We start from the raw sequence: 20322 nt of genomic DNA, 5'->3' as shown, positions 1-20322 counted from the left end.
GCAGCGCTTGACCTAATGATCACCACAGTGTGGTGGAGGAAAGAGAGAGGATTCTGCTGTGGTTTTGTAACGTCAGGGCAAAAGTCTTTGCTCATCTTCAAAGAAAAAGGTTCTCTGCACAGAAACATTTATAACCTTGCCGACTTTCTTCTCTAATCACGTTAACGCCTTCAAAGTTGAGTGTGGAGATATTCAGCGGCGAACTCGGCAGATATGCACCTACACAGAGAAAGAGCTTTTCATATTCTTGAAGTCTGAATTCATCTCATTATAAAGTTTTGAAGCTCTACTGGCAAATGTAGCCTCACTTCCTACTGTAGCTTGAATAGTAGTTTAGGCGAGGACAGGTATAAAGACGGAGATTAATCACGCAAGAGAGGAAGAATAATAGCAGCTGATAAACGGGGACCACTCTTTATTTGCTCAGTGATAAGATGCCACGTGCTTCATTTTTTTGTATTCTTTAATAAGACAGTATGGTATGTTTTTGTTATCCTGAGGTGTGTGTGTGTGTCTGTGTGTGTGTGCGTGTGCGTGTGTGTGTGTGTGTGTTTGTTTACTGTGCTCATTCACTCATGATGTCAACTTCTATAGTCCTGCTGGGACGCTCACATCATTAGCCACGATCGCTGTGTATTTTCTTTGTGTGTGTGTGTGTGTGTGTGTGCGTCCGCCTGTGTTAAAGCTATTGATCGTATGCCCATATTTCATGATATTATCTCTCCCTGCGGACTCATATCCAGCCTGGTGATTGTGTGTCTGCTCTATCTAATGACTCTCTTGTTGTGCCACATGTGTTTTAATGCACCTTGTGTTACATATACGCTGACATCTAAAACACAGCTGTATTTACAGTGTTTGTTAACGTGTGTGTGACCCTCCCAGTATTAATTACATATGATGGAGGCTGGCCTACATGTTCTTTGTGTGTGACAGATTGCTCTGAGAACAACAAACTGTTTTGGGGGAAACTCTTTCAATTATTCACCAGCTCTAATTGCCTGGCTGAATGGGGATTGTACTGGGTTTCTTCCCACCGCTAAGCTCCTATGAGGGATCCCTGGGCAGCATAGCAGCATAGCAATGAACCCTGTGTTTTGTATTTATGATTTGGGTATTTTTCTGTTGTGTTTGGTCAAGCCTATTTTTTTTGTATTTTTTTCAAAAGTATTAAAGAAAGGGACTAGATTTAATTTTCTTCTTCACACATTCTTAGTGGAGATTGTTTCTGGCCTTGTCCACTTCTTTTGACGTTGCAAAGGATTCTGCCGTTGCTGCCAGTTTTACCTCCGTCAAGGACGTTATTTTTTCAATGCCGTTTGTTTGCCTTTAAGCAGGATTACACAAAAAGAACTGAACTGATTTTCGTTCTTTTTACTTAGATTGTTTGGACAATTTGGTCTTTATGGGCAGAACAGAGTTAAGCGTGGGCGAGGCACACAGCTAATTGGGTTGGAGCTGAAACTATTGCCACTGCAGGACTCAAACCTCTGAATGCTGGGATTTTATTGGATCTTGGTGGAAGGGGTGGAGCTGAGGAAGAATCCATTGACTATTGTACCTTTATTTTATTTTTTTATGAATTTCCCCAACAAATAATGCAGAGAATGAGAATAAACAAAATCTTTTGGATTTCTAATATCTATGATCTGGTGAAATTTGGTACAGATACGGATAATAAGCTCGGTGTATCTAGTCTCAATGCCTGTATATGCAATATCATGATAAAGTGCCAGTCAGCCTTGGCAGAGGTTTGCCCTGTGCCCATGTGCTTTCTGTTCCTAATACCATGTTCATGTAATATGTTATTTTGTGTAGAGATTGGAAAGATGTTCATGGCTTGCTTAGTTCACATAATACTACATGCTGAAGTTTGCTTGAAGGTCAACACTGAGCCTCTGCAGCCTTCGGATTAACTTTTAAATGAGGACAAACTGAGTAAACTTTACTTTTTCTTTGCAAATTCCAAGTAACTGCCAACTTTGCCAAAACAAAAGCAAGGACTGATTCTTCACTAAGTGTTCTGGGTGGATGAATGGTGCATTTGTCTTCATTTAATTAGTAACTTGTCCTTAAGGGCTTTGATAAGAGCTTAAGATAAGTGGCTGGAAGTTTCGATCTAGTGCTGCAATGTATTGAAAGCTTTTGCTGTGTCACAGTAGAAGTTATTTAGTCCTTGATATTTTGTGGGTATGCCAGATATTTTAAATGTATTTTTAATGGTGCTACTTGTGTTACCTACTGAGACACGGCAGATTACAACTACAGACAGGGCAGGAAGATCATTATCAGTGGGATCAATGTTGGGAGCGGTTGCCTCTGTTCTTATCGAGCAGTAATATAGAGCTCCCCTTGTCTTTTTACTGTGGAGGACGTCAGCATTTCTAGCCATGCAGCACAAGGTCTGCAAAACAAATTCAACAACTAGTAGAAGCTCATTGGGCATATATAACAAACCAGTAGAGGCAGGCATCTGCATCATCCCCCAGAAATCCATAGTGGTCGGGCTCTAGTCTTAAATGTTTCATGAGGATTCCTCACTTCTATAAATGAATGGATGGGGGTTCTCTTTGCTGAAGTAGGGGATTGATGGAGGTGAGGTGTGAAATACAGTAGTGAGAGTATAGCGACGATGGCAGTTTGGCACTCTCTCAGTAGTTTCATGTCCATCAGCACCCACTCTCCTGGACTCTTATCTCTGACACACACTCAGCTACTCACCGTGAAGCACAGAGAGCAGACGCTATTGGGGAATGCAAAAAAAAGTTCTGTTTGTCAGTTTTCAGTAGCGTAACAAGAGAAACACTATATTCAATACCAGTGTGATAATTTAGACTTTAGATTTTTGCAGGTAAACAGATGATCAACAGAGGAGGAACAAAGAACAAAAAAAACATAACGCCACACAGTGATTGATTTATTTTAACGAAGTGTGTTTTTTCCCTCTCGATGTTTTCCCACAGACTGGTGGGGACTTTCTGCATGGTGCTTCAGAAGGTGGCTGAAGAGGGACACCTGGAGCTGACTGACACACTCATCGATGATAACAACACATCCATAAAGGTGAGGCTCAACACTGTGGGTGCCATCCGGATATTAATAAAGCTTATGGGGAGTGTTGTGCAATAGTAGTAGTAGATTTGACGTTGGCTAATTATTAATAATCATGAGAAATGATTATTAAAGTAGAAATTATTTGTTAAAAATAATTAAAAATTATAAAGCTGGTAATTAAGAATAGTAAAATAATTAATTAGAAATGATACGGTTATCAATTAATAATGGTTAAATAATTAATGAAAACAATAAAATTATCAATTAAGAATGAAACAATCTGTAATTAATGCTTATCGTAGCGGGGCACCACCCTGGTTACAGGGACCAACTAGTCAAACTATAGTTATCAGTCTCAAGTGATAAATGTTATATTAATAATCTCAATATTTAATATTAATGATTATATAATAAACAATGAAGGGTTTTAAGTTCGAGCACAGGCTATAGTAATCCAGCTGTATTCACATACACATGTACAAATAATCACAGAAATACAAATACTTTAATTACAAAAGTATTTATTAAAAAGGGGAAATAAAGTTAATGTTATTTCAATGATTCTTCATTTAACAAAACCAATATTTCAAAGATGGCAACAGCAGCAGCAGCACTTATCACAATGGTCACACAGGTAATACTGGGTATCTACTGGTGTGTGTGTGTGGTCGTGTGTGTCTGCCTGTCTGTGTCTCTATGTGTGTGTGTGTGGGTGTGTGTGTCTAAAGAGAAAGGGGAGTGGCTATGGCGTAATGACGAGATCACGTGGTGACGAAGTCTGGCCAGGATCAAGATGTTACGTTCACGTACTTTCAAGATGGAGGTTTATGAATGAAGCCACGTTGCGAAAAGCAAAATGGCTGCCGGTCACTGAACTTAACAAAGGGGGTCTTTAGACAAAGGGATTTCTTATCTCCTGGTTCTGGCGCCGAATGGCGTCGAGATGTATTAAGGCTCCTTAAATCTAGAATTTTCTATGCCACATGAAATATGTAAGTGTAGGTCGGGACGTGTGTAAAAACAGGTTTAGGAGAAAAGAGAGAGAGAGGGAGAGATAGAGAGATCAGGAAAGCTCACAAAACATCGTCAGAGACAAACTTCCGGCGAAGCGGGCAGTCCAGTTACATGAGATGTATCTTTTAACAGATGTGAATCTCCGCACAATATCTCTGACGGTAACACTTTAAAAAGGGAAGTGCCGGCTTATTACGCGCGCTTCTCAGAACATAGTAAACAAAGGAACCGGATGTGACGTCTCCAGTTCGCCACGCGTTACACGGCTAAAAACAGATCAGCGATCTACAAACAAACACACTCAAATAAACATGACACGCTAAGTATTTAAACTAGTCTCTGCCCAGACAATAAAGCCTCTTACTGTGACCTTCGCGGTGTTGCTTGCGCGTAGCCCGGATTTTCCAGAAGTCCAGTGAATCTCGTGGTTAACCTCAGGATGCATGCTCGAACGGCGAATTCCTGGAAAACAAATGAGTGAAGTCCTGGCCTCTTAAGCGGGGCTCCGCTGGGTCTCGTGGTTGCAACGGAGGTCAGCGCTGGGCCGAATAGAGCGAACTTCTCTTGCTCTTGGAACGGAATTCTGCCTCGTCTCTTCTGCAGGGATGATCAGCTGTGGCGCAGCTGTTGTGGGGATCGTGAAAAAGAAAGTCTGTGATCTCGGCCGGCGAGTGGACTTCCTTTGGCGATCTCTTTCAAGTTAAAATAACAAAAAGTCCTATCAAAATAAAACGTCGACTGAATAAAGAAATAAAAGAAAATGGAATTAAAACAAACGTCTGTAATTGCTCCCTAAAATTACCTCCAGATCAACTAACTGGAAAGGTCAGCTCTATCTCCAGGGAATCGGGAATGGGCAGCGATTATTGATGAGCAGCCCCTCTTATTAACCTGTGGAGGCCCAGCCTCCTTGAGGTGTGGTCCTGGGATGATGCTGGCTTTAAGCCAATTGAGTTTCAGAGGTCAGATCAGAGTGGGAACGGCCAGGAGCAGAGCAGGGGTTTCTGGGGAAACCCCAGGAATGAAGTTACTACCAGAGGAGATGCTATCTCCATGCTTGATCTTAGCTGGAAACTTTAGAGCTGGTTTCATCTTGGCTCACAGGCCTTACTTTTACGACTCATTGTGTGGGTCCCACCACATGGCCAGTTCAGCAGGGACTCTTGCCCAACAGGAGCTTGCTCATATCACTGCATCCCTCAGTGGAAATTGTGTACAGAGGAATTGCCACCATGGATTTTTTCTGTTGAATCGATGTAAATACTATCAGGTGTCAAATAAAGTAAGCCCAAGCTTGATATGTAGGACTGTACTGGTACAAAGAGTTCCCTACATGATCATTGTGGCCAAAGGAATTCACTAGAACAAAATAATCATGATAGCTATTTACATTTTGAAAAAAACATTAGGCCATAAGTCAGATTCAACATTACATTTGTTAGGTTTTTATCTCTTCAAGTGTAAACAAGATGGTTACTGTGTCCCGGTTGAACAAAACTTAAATCTTTTCCGAGGATCTGGATTATTTACACGATTCATTAACATCATCATTTTACTTTGGGATTTAGTGTTCAGGTACTTTATAAAGCGTGTTGTTCTAGCCCCAAGTGGCCATGTGAATAATTGGGTCAGGTTTGATAAACCCGTCAGTAAAAACTAAATCTCTGTAAAATTTTAATGGAGATATCCACATTTTTCAAGGATTCCCAACATGTCAAGATGTATTTGGTGAAACTATCTATAAATTATTCACACTTTGAATACTGGTTGGAAAAGGGCCCCAAGAAACACGTGGAATATGGAGTGTTTGCAATGTTTCACTCAGTGTAAATGTCAAATAGTTTCAATGATAAAGGTAAAGCAAGCTGCCACAGACAGGAAGGAATAAGAGGAGGGTTTTCCTTCAAACCGTAACACAACTTAAAAGAGGTTAGTCTAAACAACAGTGTGTTGACTTAAAATTAAACAACTTACATAAGTGGGGCTAAACTGATCTTTTTTTGACAGTACAATGCATTCACAAGAAAACAGGAGACATTGACAGAAGAGATCAATCTTTCATTACACCTGCAGTAGTGGCAATAGAGAGAGAAGTAGCAGCCGCCATCAGGGCTATAAAAGCACCACCATTAAAGACAAGGACCTGATGGAAATACAACATCAGCATATTGAGATACTCCCCATGAACATTACTCCACAAATTCTCTATTAATTGTATATTGTGTTTAGAACAGCTGAAGATGAGTGCGAGGATGATTTTGCTGGTGAATTAATAATGTGAGAGTGAATATGGATGTGGAAATGAGACGATAGGATGTGTGCAGGACAAATTAACCACGTTGGAGAGATGTGTTAGTGGAGCTGGTAGTGCTGATGTGATGTTTCTGATATGATGCCACGCAGCATGGGAGTGCTCAAACACACACACACACACACACACTGGAACATACACTGTCATAGTGCTTTTGCATGAGGACACATCAAAGCAAACACAAAAGCGAATTTCAGTACTGTACAGCCCTGCAGCAAGAAACTCGGAGAAAGACTTTTACTTACAACTCTGCACTGGTATGGTTGCCATAACAACACATCTAGCTCCTGGCGGATTACTGGGATTGTCTTGCGAGGGTGAAAAGAGAGCGGGGACAAGGAGACAGACGGAGGAGGAGAGGGGGAGCAGGAGCCCCGGGTATATTAACTCACATCCGTCTTAGTCAGTGGAATAAATTGGCCTTTTCATAATAAAGATCAGGCCGTTGTCAGGAGGATAGTACGAGTCCAGGCTCTCCTCAAGGCACCGAAGACCAACTCCATTGTCACCAATGTCTCTGGCCAACATTTAACAAACAGTTACTGTCAATCCAAAATCCCCAAAGTAAATACCAGGCAGAGGAGATGATAAACAGGCCTGTTAAAGTTTGTTATTGAGAGTTTTCCAAACACAATTAAATAGACTGGTATAGACGTGCCACTCAAGCCTGAGGGTGTTGGCTGGTCTGTAATCTCACCGGACTCTTGCAGCATAAATTTGGTTTGGCAGCAGGTGCAGAGTTATACTATAAGTAAAAGGTAAAAAACAAAAATAAATAATAAATATAAAAATGTGAATATTCACAGTAATGCACAGTAATGTAGCATGATGTCTTTTTTATAGCGTATTAATAATAAATGGGACAGTTTTTTCATGTAGCACTTTAAGTGAGTCTGTAGCAGCTGTCGTGGTACTGTACTGAGATGTCCATTAACCAGAAAGTGCCTACATGCCTTTGGGCTAGATACTAAAACGAATTGCATTGATGACATGTGCATGATGTGTAATAAGAAGAGCATTTAGTAGAGCTCTATAAACGTGTGTGTGAATTGATGACTTGTAACGTGAGGCACTAGCGCTCGATAGATAGGGTCCACCAATCACAATGGTGCTTGGACTTAAACGCCATCATCCGCACAACGTTGTTTGCATTTCCTAATCAGCGCTAAACATGGCTGAGGTCGATGGGAGTTTCATTGGTTTGGCAAGAATTTTATCATAAACCAAATAACGAATTAATTAATCAAGTTACTTTGAATTATCAATTTTGCCCTGCAGATGGCGCTTCATGAAAATATGTAAGAACTGCAAGTTATGCTGAGGGAAACATGAATGCACTGAATTTGAATTCAAAATCCATCCAAGAATCACAAGGTCAAAGTCCTCGTGGCACCGGAGCAGAAGTTGGCAAATCACATAAATCAATCTAGATAATTTTCTACACTCCATAAACTTGCTGATTAAAATCGAATGCCAATCCATCAAATAGTCGTTTCAACAGACTTGTGGTGTGGTAATAAGAAGATAATATTTAAAATATGAACAGGCGATTTTAATGAATATATTTGTAGAATATATTCTGAGTTGCTCATCCTGTATTATAACAGGTCATAGATTTGCTAGTTGTAGATACTGACACTGATAACACTGTCATACAAACAAACAAGCCTTTTAATTTAGTGTCAGGATCGTTTCTTGTGGCGCCTGCGAAAGTGAAAGTGTGTTGTCGACTGATAATATCAACTAAAGCTGTTCCTCCCTCTTCACTTCAGACCAGTGTTACTATAGAGATCAGATACCAGTCGATGGACGGCACAGTGGGAATGTGGAGCGACGGGGAGTTCCTGGATGTGCCGGACGACCGGGAGGGGATGTTTACATTTGAAACCGACAGCTTGCTATCCGGACGGAGCCACGGGTCAGGGACGTCCCCTGGTCGGACCTTACAGGGATCCATACCGACCTTCAGAAAGTGAGTCAAACACGGAAATAACCTCCCAGTGAATCAGGCTGTGAAATGTTTTATCTTTTGCTGGTTTACGTTCATTTTATGCTATCATGATTTTTAAAAATTTAGTTTTCATAAAGACGTCATAAAGAGTACTTAGGCAGACTTGGGTGAGAAAACCACTTGACGAGGTGGGGGGTTGACAGATGGATTCAATGTTCGTACATTGATGAGGCCTCATGCTGATGTAACATCTGTTATTGTTATAAAGGGGCAAAGCACAGACCCAACAATAAACCCACTTGTCAGACAATAGTGTGATGCATATAGCAGCACAGAGAAGAGCTGATATTGACTTGTAAATTCATTGGCCGTACAGGACGCGATCATGACGGTGCACAGAGCTCATAGCAAATAAACATTTTAATCTACGAGTCTATGATGAGGATATGGTCAATGGTGCAAACATGTAATGAAATTATAGTTTGGAGAATGGCGAGCCTTAGATCTAAATTTCTATTTGTTCTCATAATTTTCTCAAAAGGCAGATTATGAGCTAAACTGAACAGGGGAACAGAAATGATCCACGTGTTTGAGCTGAGCTGATTCTCATTTTCATCATTCATGTCATGGCAACTGCGAAAGAGACAATAATGTAGTGAATTGAGCTCCAGCCTCTTTTCCACTTGAGCTTAATCAGCTTTTAAATGAGGAAAATTAAAATCCTGGTGACTAAGGTTGCATGTTGTGATTCGCACAGTATAGAGAATATTAATACAGTTGGTAGTTCATGGAAATAGACGAGCAGACCCAGGCTGAACTAGGTTATAGATTTAGTATTAATACTGTGAGACTGTCTGCCCTGCAGGATGCTCTGTTCCTCCTCTCTGCGTCGGCACTTGCTCTTTCTCTGTGGTTGCTTGTGGTGCTTTTGTTGAATAGTGTGTGAAATAATCTGTGGGTTGTATCGATTTCCACTGAGACTATCTGCACGGCCAGAGCTCTAAACCCATCATTGCACTGCATGTTGAATAGCAGAGCGAACAACTCTGTGTGTGTGCAGCTGTGTTGTGTTGTGTTCATGTTTTTTCTTTTTGCTCGTCGACTCTGAAAGCCAAATTTCACCGTCTTACTCGGCATGAAGCTGTTCAGGGTCGGCTGATAAGAGACTCAAAGCTGCCGGAGGAAATCAAAAAGTTGACTCACTCTAGTTTCAGAACATCCCTCTGGTGTTGTATAACACGCACAGTATTCGGGTTGGTCGAAAAAGAAAAGGAAAGTTTTGCCGTCAAAAGAAACTGTGTTCAACGTGCAACAGATTAGATTGTTAATTTTCCTAATCATCCTTTTCCAGGTGAATGAGTTTCTCTCCTTGCTGCATGATGAGGGCATCTCTCGTCTAGTTACCTTGGAAGCACAAAGGTGTCAGTCAGACTTTGTAAGGAGAACCCCAGGGCTTTTGTCTAAGCGGGGGGGGGGGGGGTACAAATGAGCTGTGAAAAAAAGGGCCAACAATTTAAAGCCAAGCCAGCAAATCCAGCTCTAATCCACCTCTCACCGGTCGTCGTTCTCCAGACTGACAGGCCGCTGGAAGGATTCTTATTGGCCTCGCCACTTTTCATCCAAACCTTTTATATCCTGAAATTACCAGCGTCTCAGTTTATCTCTGGTTGAGAGGTTTCCAGAATGAAACACTAACCGTTTTTCATTACCACCGGAATTCTGCTGCTTTCGATCATTGTCCTCCGGTAATGAAGCAAGAATGTACAGGAGATAAAAACCTGGCATGACTTCTCTTTTTCCTCTCGGGAAGATGAGGAGGAGGAGAATGTGATTTGCAGTTTCCATTGCCTTTTACTTTACTAAAGAAAGTGATTTCTAGAAGCTTTAGCCAGAGCTCGCTAAAGTGTGTCAAGAAGATATCAAGGAATACCTACAAGTAGAATGTTAACTTGTACATATGCAAGACTTTAGTTTTAAAGAATGGTACTACGTAAAAATCTTTTAATTTAACTGTGACTGCACATTAACGGCTATTTAAAGCTATGTTCTATCTGTATTTGTATTCGTTGTAGTTATGACAAGTCAAGTTCTAGGGCTTTCATCACTTCCAGTTATATAACAGCTAGACTATGTTATATAAGTTGGTCTTTTTTGAATCCACGGGTATGAGATTGGAACTTGGTTTTGACAGTTCAGCAAAGTCCAGGCATCGGTCTCGGGAAAGAAAGATTTGTGTAGTAACATTGCTAATTACAGCCTCACTGTCAAATTAGAAAAATCGAATGTATGCCTAGAGTCCCTGTCACTTAGCATTATAATCATAGACCTTCAAAAATGTCGCCATCAGGGGCTGGAAGTCTTTAAACTTCATTCTAAGATACTTCAGAAGCAGCAAACTCTAACTGCTTCATTAATAATACACATTGTTGTGAGTCTACACATGAGCACAGAGGGGAAGAACAAACAGGAGAACCGTGTCTACTCGGCTCTGCTTAGCTCCACCGCCTTTTTGTCTATTTCTGTTGTGTCAGCTGAAGCACAAAGGTCATGTGTGCTGCTTACAGAAGAGTCTGTACATCCAATTTAATTATAACAGCACAATATGACTACGGTGGAGTGTAGGTGGCTTGTTGGGGCGTAGCGGTTCCTCCTCGTCCACTTAATTGAGAGAAATTAAAGTAGAACTCCACCATCGCACTTCCACCACCTCTCCCTCCCTCCCTGTACTGCACAATGATTTATGGCAGAGCACATCAAATATTTCGAGCTTTGTGCGACACCACAATGAGCTGGCTTTGCAGGGATTTTGGAAGAGAATGGATTTTAGGCTCCAGTTGTCATTTCATCTGTGGACATGACAAAAAACTGGGATGAAAAGGGAGTCCACAGATCTGATTGTCACACTGGTGCAGAGGCTAACAAGACACGATCTATTCCCACTGAAACAGCTCGTACGTTAATCGACACAGCCCCAGTGGAACACAGTAAACAGTCATTGGGATTATTCAAACAATTACAAAATGCACGATTAACTTGCAAATTGTCAAAACACTCTAAGGAGACTATTCAGCTTAAGCTCTTTCTTTTGCAGCATAATTGACTGATTCTGTGATTCATTTACCGTCGGAGAAAACTGCAGTGTTTTCAGGGACAGCTCTGGAATTGCATATTGTGTTGTGTAGTCTTTCATCTTCATCTCAGTGTGTCTGCTCACTGCGGCACTGACTCCCTGTGGAAACCACAACAATAGATATCAGCTAATAATGAGAGCATGCCATGCATTGACCGTATCGATGTTGATCTTAGATTTACTTTTGTTCCTATTGCTTGTATTTGCAGAGATTGGTAAATGCCTTATCAACACGGGTGTTATGTTCCCTGACTGGACTTTCCATAACGAGTAATGCTAATATATTTCTTAGTGAATGTGCTCTCATGTGGCAGTCTCTCTTTTGACTGTGTCCAGTGAGTGCAGGGAAGGCAGTCATATGTTCAGGCCACCAATCAGCAGCCAGCAACCTGATGAGCTGTACATGTGCCAAAACAACCAATCCCTGATGCCCATTGTTTGGGTAAACCAACCTGTTTGAAATATAATGCTGTCTCAGGTGGCTATGGTTTCTGGAGTGCAAACCTAAACCTAAATCTGCACAGTGAGTAAATGGTACACAGGGGACGAGCCTGTCATTAACAGGGATTCATTCATTTAATTAGAGCAAGTTAAAACACTGTTATTGCTGTACAGGACCTTTGAGAGAGGTTTTTATACCTTAAAGATAAGACTGTGTTTCTTAGCTTGAACTCTATAAGCTATATACACTTAAGTGCTGCTTTATTATTGAAGTCAAATAGAATCACAAGCTGTCTCCCGATGCAGTGTAATACTGAATTATTGTGCACTGTAGCAAACTGTCAGCATTCAAATTTACAATCCCTGTCAGCAGATAAAAAATCTTCAGATCAGTGAATCGAGACATTGCTGACACACAGCAATAAAAGTTAAGGCTTCACAGGTTCCGTTTGGAGCTCGGGGATACGGGCCATAAAATAAAAAATCTGTATCTTCAGAGTTTAATTTTGATGCCTCTGTGCCAGTGGCAGCAGAAGCCGGAGGCAGGAGATTTCCAGATTGTCCACGTTCATCCATCTGTCCACCTGTCCCATTCTCCAGAATACAACCCTGTAAGGAAAGGATTTCTTGAGGGGTATTTTACCGTAAGAACCCTGAGATGGATTAAGGTTCACTTGAATTCAAAGAACTGATTTGATTTTGGTGGTCAGAGGTCATCTAAGGTTTTAGGAACTTGATATGTGAGGAATTCCGAGAGGGAATTTGATCACATCTGGAACAAACACTATTTCTCAAGGATAGTTAGAATTTGATGGTAAAAGGTCAAATTCACTGTAACTTTACAAAATTCAAAAATTGATAGGCGTACTATTATGTAATACACTGAATTTCATTAAATTCCTTCTGACGGCTAATTTTACGCAGCCTTATACAAATAATAAATGTAAATCTGGCAATAAATCTGTCTGTTTCAAACGACGTACCCATCAAAGCCCACATACTACCATGTGTCCTTTATGTTGGCGTGATTGCAAAGCAATACCTCCACTAGAGGACAGTGCATAGTCACGTGTTTCTGAGAACAACAGAGGAGGTGGTGACAAATTACTCTTTGTCCATGTGCCTGGGAGAAGTATATATAATGTAGATGTAGTTTTTGTAGTTTATAAACAACTCGCAAAGTTTTCCCTCAATTAGCTTTGACATCGTTGAAATTCTTACTCCTGACCTATGATCATCCAATTGATTTGTTGGCTTTCAGGGGATGAGTACGGCCAGAAGGCTTTGTCCTCATCCGTATACATATCTAAGATTGAGCACAAATGAGCCCGATGGCTTCACTAAACATGTACAACTTTGGCAGTAATTGTAATTTAACTATACAATATTGCGAGTCACTTCCCATTCTTTATGCTTAGTTTTATATTCTGCTTGTTTCCTTCTGCTGAGACCGATACTAGAGTGAAGCGCTTGCCTCTGAATCATTCTGTTCTCGTGTAGATGTGTTGTCTCCGGGGACGGCTCTGTGTGTTTCGCTCCGCTGTTTTGTTTCACTGTGGTTTGTCGTGGTTCTTGTTCTCACCTTATGAGATAGAATGGTGTCTAATGTGAACACTTTGTATCCCTTATTGGAAACATGCCTCTTGGGGTAAATACCAATTTCTTGTATCACCTGCGTGCTTGACCCAGATAGGAGTTGTAAACATGTGCTGTTCTCCTTTGTGGCGATAACTTGAATTATTACATAAAAGGGAACGTCCTTGGAATCCCTCAGACTTTTTTCTGTTCCGGTCTGGTTGATGCAATAACAGAGTAAAAAATGCAAGAGTGCCACTTGGAGTGGATATCAAATATTAAGTGATGTATATTCTTACCTGGTTGTGGTGTCATGTACATTCTCACTATCCTTCCCTCTTGTTCATTTTCTCCTCCATAGCTCTTTTCTTTAATATTGTGGAAGTAGATTTATTCTATATGCTGGATAAAAGCACACACACACACACACACAGACGCACACGCACAAATAAATAAATGCGTGATAAGTCCCAAAGGAAAAAAAAACTATTTTTGTTTGCTGTATGCAGGACGTGAATAGTTCAAAGCACTTTTTCGAGGGGTCATTAAACTTGCATTAGCTTCTATCTATGTGAAGCTAATGAGGGTTCAGTTTGAGGGAACACTCACGAGATCACAAGCAAAGAATGTCAAATACTGAGTTCAGTGGCGACACAAAAATCACACGAAAAGACGTTCGTATCGCAGAGATGAATAATATCGATGTTCTGTTTCATCTTCTACAGTCAAAGTGGAAAGTTGGAGAAGACGACAGAAAGAAATGGAGTTTTTGTGTAGGAGAGAGAGACAGATCGAGGACTGCATAGCGCTCAATAAGGTTTTTGGATGGAGAGCTCTGGGTTTGCTATTCGGCCCCTAACCGTGTTATCAGGTGGGGCTGATCTTTGTCTGGCTCCAGTTCAGGGGATCCTGGGAGCACTGGAATAAGTGCATCCAACCCATGTGTCAGAAAGGGAGAGCGATGGAGAGAGAGAGCAGGTGTGTGCAGTATACTGTATCTCATCCAGCCTCATTCTCCAGAGCCCTTAGAGCAGAACGTACAGTACATGTCAATGAATTATTGAGTGCTGATGGGTTTTTTAACATCTTCCCTTTATTTATTTATTTTGATCTCAATGGGGGATGGGAGTTTTTTTTTCTTAACAGTGGTCGAGAGTCCAACATGAAGAAATAGCATGCATATGAGTAAAGTAAGAAAACATCAATAGTTGATTTATAGCTGATAAAACTAAGACTGTGTTCAAATCCCTGTTTTATGGAGGAGATGGAAATCAAGCTGCCAGGATCCAACGAATAACCCTGGAAATAAATCTGCTTTCGAAGATCAATGACCTCATTCATCTTCGTTGCAATGTAATTTAGCAGTTTATTCATGTATTATTGATTCTCTCACAATCACCCACAGACACACAATACAGTTCCTTCTCACAACACATGTGCACATGTGTGCTGCAAAGATATGCAATAGCTGTGCTTGACATACAAGAGTGATCATATTTCTTAATCTAATTTCTAGAGAAATAGCCTCTTCTACCTGTGGTTCATTGTGAATTTGCCCTATTTCTGTAATTGGAGACAACATGTGAACCATCTTTTCCTTTTAACTGACATCTTTGATGGTTTCATCATTAGCAGGAGGGAAGTTTCAAGGTTAAGCTGATTTCGAAACTCTTGCCTCCTGTTGGGAGGTTAGTATCTGATGTTTGTCCTTGTGTTCATCTTTAAAGGGAAGAAAGGGAGACAGAAAGAATGTGAAATATTTAGCAGCTCAGTTTTTTTCCTAGGATTTTCAAGTGTCGCTCTTTTCTTCTGGTTATTCATGACTGCTTGTGCACAGAGGATATCTGTGCTCACCTACTCCAACTGCTGATATATGTTTCCGAGGTGTGTTGCCTGTCTTCTTCACAATAATCACAGTATCAGTGACATGTTTACTGACAAGTAACCTGATCTGTCTCAGAAGACTGGAGGGCTGAAGATGTTGTGCCTCAAAAACTTTAGAGAAGGAAAGTTGAGCGTAGTTGACGGCACGGTGGTTAAGTGGTTTGTACTGGCGCCTCACAGTAAGAAGGTTCTTGGTTCCAATCTCTGTTTGGCCAGGGGGCTTTAAGTGTGGAGTTTGCATGTTCTCCCAGTATCTGATTGGGTTTTCTCCATTTTCTTTCAGTTTCCTTTCACCATCCCATTAGATGCAGACTGGCTTTGGGTTAATTGGATTCTCTAAATTGATTGTAGGCTTGAGGGGTTGTTTATCTTTTTATGTTGACCCGTGTAACAGTGGGCGAGAGGCCAATAAATGGGAAGCAGTATAGATAACAGATAGATTGAAGAGTTTCCTCTTTGTTATCTAACAATATTCAAGCACAATGTTATAGAAAGTTCATATCAGTCTCTTTTAAACTCTTAAAATCGGTTTAGTTTTTGGTGGTGGTGTATAGAGCCCCACCCACTCCATCTTTCTCCTCTTCCTCCACCTCTCTGTGTATCTCCAACCATCTACATCCACCTCATTCTCGCTCTCCCTTCCCTCCTCTCTCCTTTATCATCCACTCACCTGTACCAGCTGTTATCAGCCTGGTTGGTTTGTTGCTACACCTGACGGGGGAGGAATGTGGAAATACAGTTCAAAATAGGAAGAGGCTATAGCGGCAGATTTTTATCGATCCGACAACCCTGTGGAATTGGGTAGGATCAGTGGAGTCTTTCATGTGGTATGTATGAAAAACACATTTTACACATGTGTGAGTTTGATTTGGTGCCTTGTTGGGAACTTACAAGGAGGCAATAGGTCGGATTACTGGACCATCTCATTTTGCTGTTGCAGTAACCAGGGCTATTGATTCTTTTTTTTTCCTACTCATACAATTTTTCATGTAGTCATGTATAAAAGGGGGGAAAGGACCTCCACCGTCAAAGATGATGTTTCAAATTGATATATTAACATCAACTTTCTATTAGTTAAAGAACTGATTATCCGCTCATTTTTTTCAGCACTACAATGAAAACATGTTGCCTTCAAAGATTTTTTCTGCAGTTTTCTAGTGAAACCGTGTTCTTGGACACAGTGGAGACAGGAAATCCATGGAGTGTATCCATAAGTATAAATGGCCTAGATTTGATTTGACTGGAAAAGCTTTTCACCTCTTCACTGATGAGTGATTCCTAAGTCCCCTCTTGACTTTATTCCCATTCTCTGGCCTCCAGGCTTTTACTTTTAAGTCATGCTCGGCACTCGCCAGTGAACCTATGAAGTTGTCATAGATTTCTGTAAAACCATCCTCTCCTCCATATTCCATAAAATGAAGTTTGACTGTAGCTCTGGAATAAAGTTGGACTGATGAAAGCAGACACTGAACTTGACTCTGAAGGATCGCTCGAGGAAAACAAAAGGAAAACCTTTCATTAATTTCCTGACATGCATCCGCAGCAAATTGGACGGCCGCACTCATTTTCAATTATTAAGGCCCCTCATTTGTCGTCCCACCGCTGACATCACAAGCTCTTTGTCTTTGTGGTGATATGTGATCCAGATGATGTCGATGTGGAGACACCGGATACTTTTGTGAATGAGAGTCTGGAGAATTGGTGTTGATAAGGCGGGGGGGATTAAATCCCCTGGAATTAAATGTCTAGCCAGGCCACAAAGATGTCTGTGATATATGGACATTACATGTGGGGTTGGGTTGCATGTTGATTATGTCCCCATGTGGGCAGTGGAGTTTTCACTCAAGTGAAGTTCAGCACTTGTTAATGTGAATCCCTTTCCTCTGAGTGTCTGATCTTATCGATGGAGAGTGAACTCGATGAGACACATGTTTGGAGTTGATTCATCTGAAGATGGATCAAAGGTGAATCAGACACAAGTTCACTTTCATTTTATCAATTCCTCTTCCTCTCTCCTCCTCCTCCTCCTCCTCCTCCTCCTCTCTTATCTGCTGTCCCTCTCTCCCGCACCAGAGCCGGGAGGGGAGTTTTCTCAGCCATGAAGCTCGGCAAGATGAAAAGCTCTAAAGACGATCACAAGAGAGGAGGTAAAACCACACACAACACAAGACACATTCAACCTGAAATATACCATTTGATTATTTTGTTGATTTACTTTTGTTTTTTTTATTTTGCAAGTTAACTCTAGGGAAAAGAGTGAAAATATATCCAGAAACCTATTTATCAAGCTTTTATAAAACATATCAAGATTCTGTTGGATAACAACTTGATTTGACTTTGTCCAGATGAGCCGGCAGTCCTGGAAATGGATGACCTGGACAGGAAGGCGATCCGTCTTGCTGGAACACTTGACCCAGACACCATCTCCCTGGCCTCTGTCACCGCCGTCACCACCAACGTCTCAAATAAGAGGTGTGATGCCACCGCACAACACGAATCAGAGAGCACATTGCCTCCATTTGACATAAATGTATTCATTTTAACCTTTTGCCTTTTGAGAAGATGGAAAGATGACAGTTCTCATAGCTCAAGATTCAAACCTAACACAGAGCTTGTGCCCCTGTGCTCACTCATTGTCCATTGTTATCTCTCAGTGCCCTGTAGAAAAATTATTAATTTAGTTTTTCTTCAGGTCAAAGCCAGATATAAAGATGGAACCGGGCTCTGGACGACCAGTGGATTATCAGGTGTGTGTGTGTGTCTCTGTTTCCTAGTCTTTGTCTGTGAATGCATAAGCCCTTTGTATTCCTTTGTTCCTGTATATATGCACATATATGCATGTTTTGGGGGGTTTGATATATTGGTAGTTATGATGTATCACAGGTATAATATAAGGAAAGGGTAAAAGACGAAGTGTGGTTTCTTAGTAAGAAAAAAAAACGTACATTTTAAGCAGAGCCGGATAAATGTATCATTGAGACAATGTGTAATTACATTATTCTCCATTTTGCTGAGAGAAGATTGATGCTACACTTAAATTTCTGTCTGACACCCTGAGCTGGAGCCTGGAGGTGATGAGCATAGATTATCATAAAGACTGGAGGCTGAAGGAAACAGCTAGCCACCTTTTTTTTTTTTCATCTTCAAATAATCCTCCACCCTGCACCTCTAATTTACTAATTAACATACTGGATCTCATAATCTCACTGTTTCTCGGCAAACTGCAGAGAGGTGGCACATATGTACAGTACAGATGGAGAAACTGTTGCTTGGTAACAAATGCAGCTCATAACCCCCTGAAGACCTCATTTCATAATTTTACATTTGTATATGTATTAATGAGATAGAGTATCTCAACTTGTAACAGACAAGCTGGCCCATTCCCCCTGCTGTCACTCTTTATGCTAAACTAAGATAAACTAATTTTCTCTAGGGCTCTTGCATCAAATTTACAGAATTGTTACATGTCTATTGTTTTTTAACCAGACTATTGTCTTAATTGGAGTCATATCAGAATATTGGTGTCCATGTAAATGTGACTAGTAACATTTAAACTCTGCACAAAAAACAAAGTGTAAAATGACAAATTGCTGTTTAACTGCAGGATTATTTCCAAATATGTGTCACATCTATAGATAAGTACACACATATGCCTTTGTCCTGCCTTACAATAAGAGCAGTTGTGAATACCGCATTAACTTTATTTTACGACAACATCAGTAAGAAGAAGGAACAGAATAATTGTGGGCCCAGTGTAGCATCCTCCTGTGCCTGCGCTCATGGCCTATTTTCATGGCCTATTTAACTTTAACACATCCATACACTTATAAACCAGTCAAGTGGAGCCTTGTTGTAGTTGTAAGTTGCAGACTCATCCTTTCTTGCTTGTGTTTCTCTCTGTTCCTATTAAAAATCAAAAAGACTAATTAAACCTGTGGGATTTTGCTTTAATCTGAAAACTTTCTCAGAGTCGGAGTAAAAATCACAGGCTGAAATAGCCCTAACCCTAAAGCCCTCTCTACCTGGAATCAGCATCATTAGAGTCTGTGAAAGATCAATTTGAATCGTTTGACTCTGAGTTGTTGAACTGAACAGGGTAAATGATGAGTGATTCAAAGTTTGCCGCTGGTGGACTCACTCTTGGAGGAAGGTCGGTTGGTTTTAGACCGAACGTGCTGATCTCTCCCTTCAGATCAGCATCACGGTGATCGAGGCCCGGCAGCTGATAGGCCTCAACATGGACCCTGTGGTGTGTGTGGAGATCGGAGAAGACAAGAAGTACACATCCATGAAGGAGTCCACCAACTGCCCATACTACAACGAGGTGAGGAAATCCACTCTGCAAGAAAGCGAAGACTTAATAATTCACGCGATAACAACTAGCTTCCTTTGCTATACCTCTGAATTCCGGCATCACTTTTCTTCGTATTGTGTTTCTCTCGTTGGTTTAACTAATGCCATTTTTCACATAAATCATTTTTTTGATTTGTTGTTGAAACAGAAATGATTAAAGTGAAAATAATGGAAACGTCAGAGGTAAAATAAAATCCACAGTGCGTAGAATCCCAAAATCTCTTCACTAGAGAGTTCTTGCCCTCACATGACGTGTTCCTGGACAGCAGAGGAATCGCTCTTGTTAGCCAATGGAAGTGAGAATCACGCAGAACTCACAGCCTCAGCTCTGTGTCCTGCTGGGACAGTGAAGGTTTGTCTCCCATCGATTTGTTCTGTTGGTTTGAAAGTCCCCCGCGGCTCGGGAAACCTGGAGACCAGATTGATTGAGATAATTGTTCTTCAAGCTCTCCCTCCTCGCACTGAGGCACAGCAGTTGGTTCCTTAGAAGTATGATCTCATTTCACTTGTTTTTATTTGGGTTTGGGGGACAACGTTTTGGTGCAGTGGATTCTTACACGTGGCTATGAATTTGTGAGATCAGGGTCTGGTTTTTACAAATATAATATT

The 20322-nt window shown here is 41.0% G+C and overlaps 1 protein-coding gene across 1 annotated transcript in view; it reads left to right on the top strand.

The window, feature by feature from the left end:
- The window catches only part of otofa (otoferlin a), a 63969-nt gene that overhangs the window by 21939 nt on the left and 21708 nt on the right, over positions 1-20322 (top strand). Inside the window, exons 4-9 of the mRNA XM_053445545.1 lie at positions 2964-3063; positions 8152-8351; positions 17434-17507; positions 17706-17832; positions 18053-18107; positions 19553-19684. Coding sequence (XP_053301520.1) covers positions 2964-3063; positions 8152-8351; positions 17434-17507; positions 17706-17832; positions 18053-18107; positions 19553-19684 — 688 coding nt within the window. The remainder of the gene's footprint in view (positions 1-2963; positions 3064-8151; positions 8352-17433; positions 17508-17705; positions 17833-18052; positions 18108-19552; positions 19685-20322) is intronic.

The sequence above is a fragment of the Pleuronectes platessa genome, chromosome 17 (assembly GCF_947347685.1).
Source record: "Pleuronectes platessa chromosome 17, fPlePla1.1, whole genome shotgun sequence".
NCBI lineage: Eukaryota > Metazoa > Chordata > Actinopteri > Pleuronectiformes > Pleuronectidae > Pleuronectes > Pleuronectes platessa.
Note: the sequence above shows the minus strand (reverse complement) of the source record. Positions and strands in the feature narration are given on the sequence as shown.